At 47.1% G+C, this 15309-nt stretch overlaps 1 protein-coding gene across 1 annotated transcript; it reads left to right on the top strand.

Annotated features, from left to right (window-relative positions):
* The first annotated feature begins 7978 nt into the window (after window positions 1–7978).
* Window positions 7979–12239, top strand: LOC113592413 (cystatin-C-like). The gene is made up of 3 exons (XM_027069455.2): window positions 7979–8330; window positions 10945–11058; window positions 11890–12239. Exons 1-3 carry the CDS (start codon window positions 8085–8087, stop codon window positions 11971–11973), a joined length of 444 nt encoding a protein of 147 aa, XP_026925256.1. The 5' UTR covers window positions 7979–8084; the 3' UTR covers window positions 11974–12239.
* Window positions 12240–15309: the final 3070 nt, after the last annotated feature.

The raw sequence follows: 15309 nt of genomic DNA, 5'->3' as shown, positions 1-15309 counted from the left end.
TGTCCTATAAATTCATTCAATTCTGACACTACCTGGTGATTGTTAAGGGTTCAGTCCTACAAGACTCCCCCCCACACACATACTTCACATGCCAGTCACATGTCCAGGTTATCACCTGTGCTTCTGACCAACCTGCTAGAAATTAGAGGTTCCAACAACCCCCTTCTTGGATTCTATTAACTTGCTAACATGGCTCACAGAACTCAGAGAAACACTATCATTCAATGGTTTATTATAAAAAGACATAACTCAGTCTCTCCCTCTCTCTCTGCCCCTCCCGCACTTGTGTTCTCCCTGTCTCTCTCACTCTCTCTCTCTCTCTCTCTCTCTCAAAATAATTTTTTTTTTAAAAAGCCATAACTCAGGAACAACCAGATGGCAGAGATGCCCAGGGCAGGGTGTGCAGAAAAGGTATGGAGCTCCCATGCCCTCTCCAGGTATGCCACTTTCCCTGAATCTTCAAGTGTTCACCAATCTGGAAGCTCTGGAAGCTTTTGGGGTTTTATGGAGGCTTCATTACATAGTCATCAATGATTGAATCATTGGCCAGTGGCAATTCATTCAGCTCCCAAAGCCTTCCCTCCCTAGAGGTCAGGCAAGGGTGGGGGGGCGGCAGGTTGGGACTGAAATTTCCAACCCTCTAATCACATGGTTGGGTCCCCTGACCTCTTTTGCTGGGGGTCTAAGAGCCACCTCATTAACATGACAGGAGACACCTTTGTGCTCTCATCACTTAGGAAATCTCCAGGGTTTTAGGAGCTCTGTGCCAGAGTCAAGACTAAAACCAAATACATATCATGTTATAAATCAGAACATCACAGGACTTAAGGTGGCAGTTTTGAGCTGGAGCTATCTGGTGGCACTGTGGGAGCAGAGCTGGTATTAAAGTCACCAGACTGGATGAGACTCCAAGGTAAGGAACACACCTAGAAAAGAGGTACGAGGCCTGAGCCTGATGAACCCCTTAGGACAGGCCTGGACGAGGTTCTTGGGGATGAGGCCAGACTGGAATTTCTTCATATCTAGACCAGGAGAGATAAACAATTCTCCCCGTGTCTTGGAATTAAGGAAAGAATCAAGATCATACTGCCCTTTTAAATCCACCTGAAGAGAACCCTGGAGAGACAGGCCAGGCAGAATCTGGAGCCCTGGACTCTTATCTTCCTGCAATCTGGGTCAGTTTGTCATGTTGAAGTACCTGTTTATGTCTTTCTCCTCATCAGACCCAGGACTTCTGGAGGGCAGGAACTGAGATTTTACCTTCTTCCTAAAGTCAGTATCTGACATCAAGTGTTCTGTGAGTACCTACTAAATCAGTGAATGACGAATAGCACAGCTCAGGAACTGATACCATTTTTCATGGAGGATAACTAAGTGCAAAGTGGATCTGCCATGGTGTGACTCAGGTACAAGACTGTAGTATATATAAGAAGAAGTGACCATCAGGGGACACCACCCAGGGTCTCAGGCCCAGCATCACACCACTGAGGACACCTGCACTTATAGATATTTGCAAACAAAATGAAGCACAAAATTCTGCTGTGAACCAAGAACATTCTCTTCACTGCTTGGTTATAATTGAGTCAGGCATATATTTCTGAAAAACTTTGACAATTTGTAAGCAAAAAGTCTTTGTACACTTTGTAGGGGGCAAGGACAGGCCACTCCAAGATGGATCATTTAATCTCAATTAAGATTATTTTGAGTTCAAAAGCAATCAAAGCCCAGCATATTAAGGAAAGCTCTTTACCTCCCTTACAACTGCCTAAAAAGAATTCAGATAGAGGGTCTACTCCAGGAAGAGAGCTATCACCAGAGACAACTACATTATGATATAAACTAAGTATGACAGACAGGGAGGAACCTAGCAAGGCCTGTTTGATTAATGTGCTTTGATTAACTGTTTCTGTGGGCCCAACTAACATTTGTTGCCAAACATTTATTCTTTTCATTCTTTGTGAGGATTACATTCCTTCCCTTTGAAATTCCAAACCCTAACCCTTCTCCTAGTTCAAGATGACATATATAACCTCAGTTTGCCTATCTTTGGAATTTCCATGTCTGTGTTGGATTCCTCATACATAGGAAATTAAATTTTATTTTCTCCTGTTAATCTGTCTCAGCAATTAGATTCTTAGTTCAGCTAGAAGGATCAAGAAAAGGATAGGAAATTCTTGTTCCTTTACTGACCTGGTAATTACAATTCTAGGAAGAAAATAATCCAATATATCCACGAAGACTCTTTTTTTTTATATATATATAATAGTGTATATCACATTATTACTCATTATAGGGGGGGGAAAGCCTGTCAATAGCCTAAAAGTCTAGCATTAAAAAAAAATTAAGCTATGGAATAACTAGTTGAGTAGGTACTAATAAATAAGATTTATTTATAACTTTTTTTTTTGTTTTTTTATTCGAGAAGAGAGAGAGAGAAGAGCATGAGTGGGAGAGGGGCAGAAAGAGAGAGGGAGAGAGAGACTTCCAAGCAGACTCCAGACTCAGTGGGGAGTCTGACAAGGGGCTTGATCCCAAGACCCTGGGGTCATGACCTGAGCCAAAATTAAGAGTCAGACACCCAACCAACTGAGCCACCCAGGCACCCCAAGTTATTTATTAGTAGTTAATTTCAGGAATTTAGACACTTAGTTGATAGAGCAGAGTTTTCAAAGACAATTTAATACATGAAAATGTTCATGACATAATGGCAATGCAGAAAAGCAGCACTGAATTACCATCACCATGTGATATCAGTGTGGTAAACAGTACACAAGTGCATTCACATGAACACAGTTACAGTGAAATGCACACACATAATTTACCTTCTTTAGAGTTTTCTTCATTTTCTCATTTGTTTTTATACTAAATATGTTGTACTGATTGGATTAAAAATTAAATAACTTTTATTTTCAAATATGGAGAAGAGTTGGAGAAATCCGTGCTTTGCCCTTTAAAATCAGATTTTTCTGGGGTGCCTGAGTGGCTGTCAGTTAAGCCTCCGAATTTGGCTCAGGTCATGATCTCCTGGTTCCTGAGTTCCAGCCTGTGTTGGGCTCTATGCTGACAGCTCAGAGCCTGGAGCCTGCTTCAGATTCTATGTCTCCCTCCCTCACTGATCCTCCCCCGCTCACACTCTGTCTTTTTCTCTCTCTCAAAAATAAACATAAAAAAAATTATTTTTTAAATCAGGTTTTTCCTCTACTGATGGTACTTAAAAAAAAAAAAAAATAAGAGTAGGTTGGGCTCCCCAGAGGGCTGGGGAGAGGAAGGAGAAGGAAGAAGGGAGGAAAGGAGAAAGGCTGTGGAGGGGAAGGGAGGGGAGGAAGCTGTTCAGATTAAAAAGGAAAACGGAAGAGAAACAGAGGCAACAATTCCAAGTAATCAAGGGTTTCCCTCCTCAATGTAGAAGAGGTGGCTGCAATCCCAGGCCTGAGACCCTCCTAAAATTCTTCTGGAGGAGAGTCCCTGTGGTGATCAAAGGCTGACCTCACAACCAGGCGCACCTCATTTTACTGTGCTTTGCTTTATTGTGTTTCCCAAACACTGCATTTTTCACATTGAAGGTCTGCAGGAACCCTGCCTCTAGCAAGTCCATTGGTTCCATTTTCCAAAGCATTTGCTCCCTTCATGTCTTCGTGTCACATTTTGGTGATTCTCAAAATGGTTCTTTTACGTTATTACTTCATTCTTTATGGTGGCCTATGATCAGCGACCTTTGATGTTACTGTTGGAGCCTGTGACTGAATTGCTGCAATCTCATGATAAAACTTGAGGAGGTGAAGATAAAACAGAGGAGAAGTGCTTCTTAGGATGAGTAAAGAGTGCTTTCTTGAGATAGAATCTACTCCTGGCAAAGATGCTGTGAAGATTGTTGAAATGAAAACAAAGGACTTGGAATATTACATGAACTTAGTTGATAAAGCAGCTGTAAGGCTTGAGAGGATTGGCCACTTATGAAAGTTCTACTGTGGGTAGAATGTTATCAAACAGCATCGTCTGCTACAGAGAAATTATTTGTGAAAGTAGGACTGGCATGGATATGGCAAACTACATTAATGTCTTATTTTACCAAATTGCCATAGTCACCCCAGCCTTGGGCAACCATTACCCTCATCAGTCAGCAGCTACCAATGTGGAGATGAGACTAGCAAAAAGATAATGACTCATGGAAAGTCCAGATGACAATTAACGATTTTAACAAAACATTTTTTTATTAAGATACATAAATTATTTTTTAGGCATAATGCTGTTGTATACTTAATAGACTACAGTATCATGTAAACATAACTTTTATATGCACTGGGAAACCAAACAAAATCATTTGACTCACTTTATTGTGATATTTGCTTTATTGTGGTGGCCTGGAAGTGTATCTGCAGTATCTCCGAGGTATGCCTGTGTCCAATTTAAACAACAGAGAAGAATCTCAAAAACATCAAGATGAGTGAAGAAAAAAAAAAGCCAGAGAAGTCTACATACCATACAATTCCATTTATATGAACTTCTAAAATAGACAAAACTAATCTATAGTGAAAAAGTAAAATAAAATCTGTGCAGCCATTGTCTCTGGGGGGTGAGGACACAAAACGACTAGGAAGGGGAATAAGGGAACTTTCTGGTTATATTCTGTATCTGATAGGAGATGAGATACACAGGGCTGTTAAAATGCAGTAAATGTACACTTTGGATTTGTACACTTAAGGATAGAAAAATTTTCCAACAAATGAAAAAGCTGTAAATAAATATTGACCTCTAGTTCATGTTATGCATGCATAAGTGTTTAGAGGTGAGATGTACTGATGACTTTAACTTACTTTGAATGTTCATATATTTGAGAAAGAGAGAAAGAGAGGTCATGTGTATGCGTGAGCAGGGGATGGGCAGAAAGAGAGAGGGAGAGAGGTTCTCAAGCAGGCTCCAAGCTGTCAGCGCAGAGCCTGACATAGGGCTTGACCTCACAATCAGAGAGATCATAACATGAGCTTAAATAGAGAGTCAAACACTTAATTGATTCAGCCACCCAGGGGCCCCTAACTTACTTTGAAATGCTTGGAAACAAGATGGTTTGACAGATGAATAGAGAGATGGACAGGTGGATAGGCATGTGATAAACAAGTACTATATTACTGCTAGAATCCAGGTGGTGGGCATATAGATGTTTGCTATAACGTTCTTTTTTGTTGCATGTTTGAATGCATGTTCATAATACATGCATGAATGTATTATGTTCATAATACAGTATCAGGGAAAATGCATCCCCCTCCTGAACTCCCCACTTCACCTCAGGCCCCCTCCCTCCCCATCTGCTCCCCCCCCCATATCCCCTCCCCTTCTTACTCCCCTCCAGTATCACAGGCTTCTTGGCTCCTACTTGGCAACAATATTTTCACTATCTTCCAGGCAAACCAGGCATAGTACAGAGCACTGGACTGGATGGCTCCCAGTGTTAAAGAAATATTATTCTGACACTTGTTAAAATGTTATAGAAGACATTACAATAGGGGTCAAGATTATCCAAATAAGAGAGAAAGATTGAGCTCAACTCTGAAGACAGCAAGAACAAATGGGTATTTACAGCCAAGGTTTGGGGGCAAGAGGAGGATTTTTGCTACATTGACCTAACTGGACTCTTGCAAATGACTTAGACATCAAAGGTGGGGGTGATAAACTTGAACACATGTCAAGGTAGGAGGATTCTCACTAGAACAGGGTTAGCAGGCCAGCTGAGCAAGACCCAGGCTTAGTGGAGAGGCAGCTCAGAGGAGCTTCACTAAAGCTGGGTCTGTTCTACTAGGTCCAGCTACTCTGTTACTGGCAGAAAGGGGAGCCAGGGAGCACTGTGGAGAGGGCAGGGCTGCCCTCAGTGGCTTCAAGGTCAAGATCCAACGCCCAGTGCACCAGTTTCAATGCTATCCCAGGCAGGATCAAGAATCCCTCTGCTGCCCTGTGCAGATTTCTAAAGGAACTGGAATTCAAGTTTGCACAAACACTGAGAGCAATGTCAGAGCAGTAACCACACCACAGAATTGGAAAGGAAACTGACCACCCAGATCTGCCAAGGGAATTGCTCAACCCCACTCAGATCCATCCTGTTTTCCTTGTGGCCAGGGCTGAGGCCCAGAGAGACTCCAGAGCACCCAAAGGTACAAGCCACTCCCCTGTGTCCCTGGACTCCCTGTCCCTGCCTCCTTCCTCTTGGCTGGTGCTGCAGACAGCAGAGCTTCTCTGGTAAGTGTGCTCCTTGTGAAATTAAATGGTAACTTGCAATGTAAAGCAATGGGGACTGTTTACCTGATGGACCCTGGGCAAAAGCTTCCAAAAGATTCTCTGTCTCCTTATTAAATGCAAAACAGATATTGGCCATTGCACTGTCTCTTGCCTCTTTCTACAGGGGCTGCCAGCAGGCTTTCCCCACCCTCAGAAGATAGCCACTCCTGCTCAGAAGTATCTGACCAGGGCAGCCCTCTCTTTCCCTGCTCTGTGAATCTCCTCCTTTCTATATAACTAAAAGAGCCTTTGACCACTTCCTGCAGAAGATATACTGGAGCCCAGACCTATACAGTCCTGAACTGGGGGCTCTGTTAATCCATACGGTGCCCAGCAGATGATGTCCTCTCAGTATCTCTCCCGGATCTTGGCCAGACTTCTTTTCCTTTAGGTTTCAGCTGAAATGCCTCTCTTCTCCAAGAGGTTTCCTTGGCCATACTTAGTAGCACCTTTCTCTATCAAACCCTTCTATTTCACTTTCAACAGAGCACGTATCATGCCCTGATCCTAATTACTGATCATTGCCTCCCCACCCCACCCCCACACACCCTAAACCTGGACTGTGCAACATCACAGCCACATACATTCATTTGATCATGGGATGCTTGAAATGGGACCAGTCTAAATTGACACCTGCTCCGAGTGTAAAGCATACACACAGGATTCCATATACTTAACATACACACAAAGATACACATAAAATATCTCATTAAACAATTGCCAGTGTATGTTGAAATAATATTTTGGATATATTGGGTGAAATAAAAAATAGTAAGCTTAAACTCACCTGTCTTTTTACTTTTAATGTATTAGAAAATGCAAAGTCACACACGGTTCACATTGCATCTCTATTGGGCAGTTGCCCTCCGACAAGTCCAAGGCTCACTAGCCCGTCCTCAACGTACAAACCCGAGACCTCGTGACCAGAGAAAAGTCCCAAAGATTTGTCAGTTGAATAAATAAATGAACTGTGGAAAAGCTAACCCAATGACCTTTTTCCAAATAAAGGTTAATTCATTTATGTTTTGCAAAAGAGTTCCCCAGAACAGAAGGGAGACAGGCTCTTCCTTTGTCTCCGTCCTAAACCTCCCCCCTACTCTGGGGATTCCTAGACTGAGATGCAATGCTCAACCCCCAGGAAGCCAGAGCGCTATTTCCCCCTTCACAGGAGACAGGGCTGGGGGTTACAAGCACTGCAGGCTCTGGGAGGAGTGACACCTTCTGCAAGACCGCAGTGAGCTAGGCTTAGGAGCCCTCCGTCCAGAGCAGGACTTAGGGCTGGCTGGGTGGAGCTAGACTCAGGGACAGGGCAGGCGCGATGGGAGGAGGACTTAGGTGGAGGGAGAGAAGCTGAGGGGCGGGGCTGGGAGGGCCAAGGCTAGCACACTGTAGAGGGGCGGGATTTAGATGGAGGAGAGACGCTGAGAGGAAGGGCGGAGCTTGGGGGAGAGAAAACGAACCTAACCCGGAGAATAAGGCCAGAAGTGCGGTCAAAGGGGCACGAACTAAGGCTAGAGGGCTGGGACTGCCAAGGAGGCGCTGGGTTAGGGAAGTACAGGAAGTAGAGGCCGGACCCGGGAGCAGAGTCAGGACTTCCGCGGAGGGGGAGGGGGAGGGGGAGGGGGAGGGGGAGGGGGAGGGGGAGGGGGGAGGGGGTGGGGTGGGGTAGGTGGGGGCGGAAAAGGCGGAGCCGGGGAGGACGGGGAGGCCCAAGGGTGGGGCTGAGGGAATAAAAGCGCGGCGGCCGGCTGGGTGCTGCTTATCTACGTTGGATCACTTCTTACGGTAGCCTGTGCGCTGTCGATCGCGAACACACCATGGCCGGGTCCTTGCGCACCCCGCTGTTCCTGCTAGCAGCTGTGGCCCTGACTCTGGCCCTGGCTGTGAGTCCCGGGACCGGCAGGAGAAACAACAAGTCTGCACTGGTGGGCGCCCCGTTGGACGCCGACGTCAACGAGGAGGGCGTGCAGCAGGCGCTGAACTTCGCCCTCAGCGAGTACAACAAGGCGAGCAACGACGCGTACCACAGCCGTGCGATGCGGGTGGTGCGTGCCCGAAAGCAGGTGCGTACGACCCGGGCTGTGGGGGCTGCGCGGCCCTGAGTAGAGGGCGCGGCTGCCTGACGTCACCAGCAAGGACCCTATCTGCCGGCCCAGCGTCTTGGGTCAGTCTCCGAGCCCCTAGGGGTTGGACGGGGACTACAGACGTTCCCTTGCATCTCAGAGGGCGGTGTCCCTTGTCTCTCTGGTCCCTCACAGCCAGCCCTTCGCATGCATGTCTCCGGGAGTGCTAGGGACCCCGGTGGCACACTGGGTCACTCCCATGGCCTTCATTTCAGGTTTCAAGCTCCAAGTCTGGCCAGAAAGCTGTGGTGCGGGGGTCAAGGCCCCTGTCCAGTCCCACTGTGTCCATGCCCCAGCCTCACGGGACACGGGGGCCCAGTGTGAGCTGTCACTAAATGACCACGAGCAAAGGAAAATCAGACCCCATGCCCAGCTGCCCTCCTGGCTTTGCCACTAAAGGATTTTTTTAAAGCACTTTTTCCTTTTAAGTTTAACTTTTCAGACTTACAGAGCAGTAGCAAAAATAGTGCATAAAATTCTTGTAGATTCTACAGCTAGATTCCTTGTATGTTAAAATTATGCCATTTTGCTTTCCAGTAGGCACATACATGTGTGTATGGGGATACATGCATTTGTGTTTTTGAACCTTTTGAGAGTTAACACTTCTCTGTGTATTTCCTAGAAAGAAGGGCATTTTCTGAGGAGCGCACAATAACACTTTGGAAATCAGAATCAACACTGACAATTATCTAAAACTCAGACCTTATACAAATGTTACTGGTTGTCCCACTGATGTCCTTTATGGCCCAGGCCTGCCAGATCATGTGGTGCAGGCACTGTCTTGCAGCCTCCTTTACTCTGGAGCATTCTCTCCATCTATGACCTTGGCATTTTTGAAGGGTCCAACCAGTTGTGGTGCACACTGGGGCTCAGTTTGGGTTGGCCACATGTTTTCTTGAGATGATTGGGGCCATGCAGAAGTGACCTGTTCTCCTCTGAGTCTCCTCTCGATAGATGCCACTAAACTAACCTGGCCTCCACGTCCTCATCCTGCAATGGAGTTTGGGGCCCACACCAAACATCCTCCATCAGCACCCAGAGGTTGTCAGCAAACGCAGATGGGTCAGTGAGCTGGCCTGTGGTACCCAGTGCATCCCAGAGCAAAGGGTCTGGCATATGAATTCAAATATGTCCTGAGATACTGGAGGAAAGGCTCCTGGAGGGTTGCTTCCCTCCACAGGTCATGTCCATGGGGAGCAGCCTCTCCTGTGTGCCATCACATTCCCTAACCTGATATTGCCCCATCATCGCCAACATCCAGAGGCAGTTGAGTGGATTGCTCCTGACCCCTGCCTCTGCTAGCCTGTCCTGGAGTTCTGGTCAGATAAAGAACATAGCCATGGGAATCCAGAGAGGGGTGGGAGGGAGTGTGAGGAAGGGGCACTGTGGCTCTGCGGCTCTGTGTTCATCCTCTAAGGAGGGTAAGGATTTGGGCCAGCTGGCTTGGGGTCCATTTGAGAGCAGAATAGAGCCTCACAGCAATGAAAGCCTGGTAGTGCATGCCAGCATTTAGGACCCAGGCACCTTCTCTTAAAACTTCAGAAGGTGGGCCCAGAACAGACCATTTCTCCTCCTGTAGCATTTGGCTGGCACTGTGTCCTTTAGATGGGACATGTGCTCCCTGTTCACTAGTTTGCCCCCAGCCTGCCCCTCTCCAGTGTGACACTAGCTTGGCGCCACAGCTCGCTGGGGTAAGTGACAGCAGAGAGATCATGGGACCTGCTTATGGTTCTACCAGGTAGGATGTGGATCCTGGTCTCGGGCTGCCATGTTTCTCCAAGTTCTAAGGAGGCCTGTCTGTGGGATGCCATGTGTGAGGACAAGGTTTGCCTCTATCCTGCAATCTCTAGTGTAAAAGACAGGCAGGTGTATGACACACTTCAGAATTATTTCCGTCAAAAATCACACTTAAAATGTAGACATTCCAGGATCAGTGTTTTATTGCTTGGCCTAAACTGTGTGTGTGTGTGTGTGTGTGTGTGTGTGTCTGTGTGTGTATGATTGAGAGAGAGGGGGAGACATGTCATTTCTTACTGTGAAATAAAGGAATAAATAAACCTTTGTTACACTGAGGTAATTTGAATATCTATGGGGTTGATCCTATTAATTGGAATTTAGCTTAATTGCACCCATCACATGACTGTCTTTCAGAACCGAATCTACTCTGTTTGCTCCAGCTCAGAGCCCTCACTGTGGGCTTAGTTCCTGCCCTGGCTCCTGGCGCTGGAGTTTATTAGCTGACTCTGTGCTGGCTCCCCAGAGTGTGCCTTCTCTCCTGAACCCAGTTAACAGAATTTTGGACCCTGGCTTCCACCTTCCATCTTCCTGCTTCTCCTCCTGCCAGGCTGCCTGAGACCTTCTGGAGCCCCTCTATGAACAAGTTACAATGAGAGTCTGGGCACAGCAGCTGGGCCCAGCCCTCAGGAGGTGGCTATGGTTTCTGGGATACCTGCTTTGGCAGCAGTGAATGCTGGTGTAAGGGCCCAATAGCAGGAAGGTAACTTGTGTGAAATTGGGGGGTATTGTAAACAAATCCTGCTCTCCCGGTATGCAGGTCGTGGCTGGGATGAACTACTTCTTGGACGTGGAGATTGGACGAACCAGATGTACCAAGTCCCAGCCCAACTTGGACACCTGTCCCTTTCATGACCAGCCACACCTGATGAGGGTATGTGCCTGGAGGAGGCAGCCAAGCACGGCAGAGGGGTGGGGGTGAGCCTATGCCTGTGGGATACATCATGTGTGATTGCTGGGGGTGGGGGTATGCCAGTGTTGGGTGCATGGAATACATGTGTGTGCACATGACTAATTTGACTTTCTAAGTGGGTTTTAGCTGGTGAATAGGGGGCACCATGTATGTGCCTGTGGGATAAGGAGCAGCTGTGGGGTGTTTGCTGGAGAGAGAGAGAGAGAGAGGAAGAGAGGTAACCCCTTAATCTCAGCACCAGCCACCTGAACGGATTAGAGGGAATCAGAGGCCTATACGCAGCCAAAACCCTCTGGTGCTGCCCTGCCCACCAAATACTAGTCTCCCTCCTGGGTCTTGGCCTCTGGGGAAGGCTGTGTACTGCCCCCATACCTTCCCCATTCCCTGCAGCTTTCCTGTGTTTCCTGAACTCTGATCCCAGCCCCTGGGTTCTTCCCTCTGCACCTGTCCTAGTGCTGGCCCATTGGAGGTCAGGGAACTTGGGGGCAGTTCCCTGTCCCTTTGGGGCTCTGGAGCCTTCCACAGGCTGCTACTTAAAGGAATGTGCAGGAGGAACGAGTTAGTGGAATCCTGCTGGTTGGAGGTAAGGGACAGGATCCCATCTCTTGGACTTCAGGGATGGGCATGGTGCCTGAGAAGTCACTGCAGAGCCCTGCTTAGTGTGCTGGGGCTCTGCAAGGTGGGGGTTGAGACTCCTGCCACTGTTCTTTACCTGCTCTTCTGACATCTCGAGGCTGGATTTGTTCCTTTTGCACTGTAACCCTAACTATCCCTCTCTTTTCCGTTTCACAGAAAACGCTCTGCTCTTTCCAGATATACACTGTACCCTGGATGGGCAAGACATCCCTGGTGAAGTCCAGCTGCCAGGATGCATAGAGGACCCTGTGACAGGCTGGGTGCTCTGACCCCCTTCTCCCACCCCGCTCCCCCCTTGTAGAACTCCTAATCCTTGGAAGGGTGGCCCTGTCCAGGTGATGTCCCCTCAGTGTGCCGGTCCCAGGAGACAAATAGAAAAGGGTTCTGGGGCATTTTCTGAACAGCTAAGTGACTGTAACTCCTTTCTTTTAATTGTTTTCCAAATGTACCAGTATGTAGTGCACTTGTTCTGCTCTATCTTCATCAATAAAAAGTAACATCAGCTATCTCTTGAGTTATTTTCTGTCTCGGGAATATACATATAAAAAGGATTTGGGCAGTGTCTTTATGGAGAGTTCCTAGTCCCAACTGATTTTAGAGGATAGGCAAGGATCTGAGAACTGACAGTTTCCCCGGGGTGTGTGGGGGGTGGGTGGGGGGGCGGTAGTGGAGGCATGCTGCCACTTTGAGGGATGATTGAACCAGGAGCAGCCTGGGAACCCAGCCCTTAGCTGTAGTGACTCCTGGTAATCACAGAGGAGAGGAGGGAAACTAGGCTGCTGATCCTGAAAACTTGGCTGCTGTGTTTGAAAAGAATTCAGATGGTGAGCAGGAATGGGCAGGAGGGAGGGGTCAGATGGAGCCCATAGCCCAGGGCCACCCTGAGTAGGGATCTGCCAGGTAATAGATTTCAACCACATGTGCTGAGTTCAACACACTCCTGGGCTGATTTTCACTAGTCAAGTTCTCTACAGACTAGATAAATGATTTATGTCTACTTCTTTCTACAAAAGACTACAAGGCACCTCCAGTAGACAAAGTATTATGTGTGTATGTAACTATTGGGGAAATACCAGTCAGAATCAAGGTCAGAATCCAGAGTGAGATGAGACTGAAAGTAACACCTTCTTCAGATATATTGTGGGAAGTAGTTTGTAAATGGTTTTACACCCTGCCCATTTTCTGGGGTCCCTTTTAAAGTAAGTCCTTGTGTAGTAGAGTTTCGTATAAGGGTTGTAGAATTGAAACCATAAACTGGATTGACATAGAGTGGGCTTGCTTCTTAGTCTGAAGACAATGTAATTAACAGGGAATGTTACCCTTAGTCCACCATGATTCTGTAGACTAATGGATACCTTAGGACCCCAAAATAGAAATGATCTAGTCCTAAACAAAAGAGAACCAAAAGCATACCCCACTCCCTGCACTGTCCTTATATTGACCATTTCCTGCAAAGGGGTGAAGCCCTCTCAAGGGGCTAGTAATGTTGGGGCCATGTTCCCCAAATCTTCCACACACACCGCAGCATGAATGATGATCTGGCTGGCTCATTGCCATGAACACAGAGGGTGAAATGACAAAGGGGACCCACCCAGATGGTCCTGAGTGCCAGCACCCCAGGGGCGGCTGCTGTACCCAGCAAAGGCAGAACTCAGCACAGTGCTGGGAAGGAGTGGGGATTGTCCCCATCCTGTGTGCCTCCTCCAGGTGATTAGATGGGCCCCAACAAGATTATGTGCCTTGTCTCATGTTCACCATTATGGAAGAAGATGCACAATTGCTAAGAGAATCATTTGAAATGCAGTTCACAGTGCATATTGCCCGTGTACCACTGTCTTTTATGTAAATTTTCTCAACACTTGTCAATTGCAGCTGGGCCACCTGGAACACATCCTTCTACTTTGGACTGAAATAAAGATACTGTGACACCTGTTTGCCAAATGGCCAATCATGTGTGAGACAATAAGTGTGAACTCTGCCAGCACCAGTCATAATTCTTTCAAAACAAGTTATGAAACCATGGGTTTTTGCTTCCATAATCCTGCACTTTAAGTTCCAAGTTTGGAACACACTTTGGATTTCAGTGGCCTCTGTGTCTCCTTGATTACAATCTTTAAGACCCCAAATAAATGCTTTGGTTGTTTTACAGTCTCTTCTCAATGGACACCACACTTAAAGAAAGGGGCTGGGATCAGAGAGACAAAGCACTGTGCACAGGCCTCAAGAGGTGGAGTGTGAGCCTGGACATGGTCCCTGCAGGGCTGCACGGACTTGGGGATATGTTGAGAAGGAGGGGTCCTGGCAGAGCAAACTACACAGAAGTGGTGCCCACAGAAGAGGCCGTGGCCTCCATGCAGGGTCTTCCCTAACTTGGTGAAGAATCTTAGGTTACATGCTAGCACCATGATGAAATGCTGATTTCCTATAAAGCGATCCCTTTGTGGGCACACTACTATTCTCTTGTAGAAGTTGGGGGTACAGCCAAGCTGTACACACAGTTTGGCTCATCTCAAATTCTCCACTCATTCTCCCACTATCCAGGCCTTGTGTTCCACAGCCCACACCACATGAGTTCAGGTTGGTGGCACCCTGGGTGCCCCAAGGGGATGGGCAGGCCCATGGATGCCACAGCCCTGAGGCTTTGGGTGAAGTGGTGTGATCAAGAAGGCCCTATGACCTGACATCACGTAGGCCCATATGTCCAGGGGTGGAAGTACAGCCCCTGCAACTTTAATCTGCATGATTTTTTATATTTATTTACTTTAAATATAACTGTAAGTATAATTTATGTAAAATTACTTACATAAATAGTTTAGCATAGTGCTTGGCTCTAAGCAAACACTCAATAGGTTTTTTTTTTTATCTTTTTTCATTGATCTAATTACATATTGTGGTTTAAAACATGGCATCCGTAATCTCTGACACTCCTTGTATTCAGAGATAAGGTCTGTGAGCTGCATCATTACTTGGGGAACATCACTGAAAAGATGTGACTGAGGATTAACCTGTGAGCTGGACCTGGGCCCTTGGAGGCTCCTCAACCCCTCCCCTGTCCTTGGAATGTGGGTTCCGCTGGACTTTTCTGCTCCCAGACACTGCTCTAAGGACATTGCCTGGAGATGGTGATGTGGTGCTGAGGCCATCTGGATGGTATATATGACTGACACCAGTTAGGGCCTCTTTTATAAACTTTTAAGACTTGCCAGGTGGGTGTGGAGTCTATTCATCTCGGTGCCACCTAAGAGAAGCCTCATAGGTGAGTTCTCTTTGCTTATTAAAACTGCCATCTATTAACCTGGAGGGACCTGCTTCTTTCTCGGCCTCTCCCTGCCCTTTGAGTACAGGGACAGTTTCAGATTACACCAGGGAAGCTTCTAAAAGGGTTGTGAACCACCACTCTAGGTGAATTTGTAGAGGCTTCAAGTGAATACTGCAGAAGAAGCGACCCTGTGACCTCCAAGGCAGGATCAGAGAAGGTCCCGGGGCTTCTGCCAGCGTTCCTGGATACCTGCCCTGTGGGATGCCAGCATCCCTGTAAAGAGCCTGACTCCCCAATTCCTTCATGTTGGAGATGCC

This window comes from Acinonyx jubatus, chromosome A3 (assembly GCF_027475565.1).
Source record: "Acinonyx jubatus isolate Ajub_Pintada_27869175 chromosome A3, VMU_Ajub_asm_v1.0, whole genome shotgun sequence".
In the NCBI taxonomy this organism is placed as follows: domain Eukaryota; kingdom Metazoa; phylum Chordata; class Mammalia; order Carnivora; family Felidae; genus Acinonyx; species Acinonyx jubatus.
The sequence above is the reverse complement of the archived record's forward strand: the minus strand, read 5'-3'. Positions and strand labels throughout refer to the sequence as shown.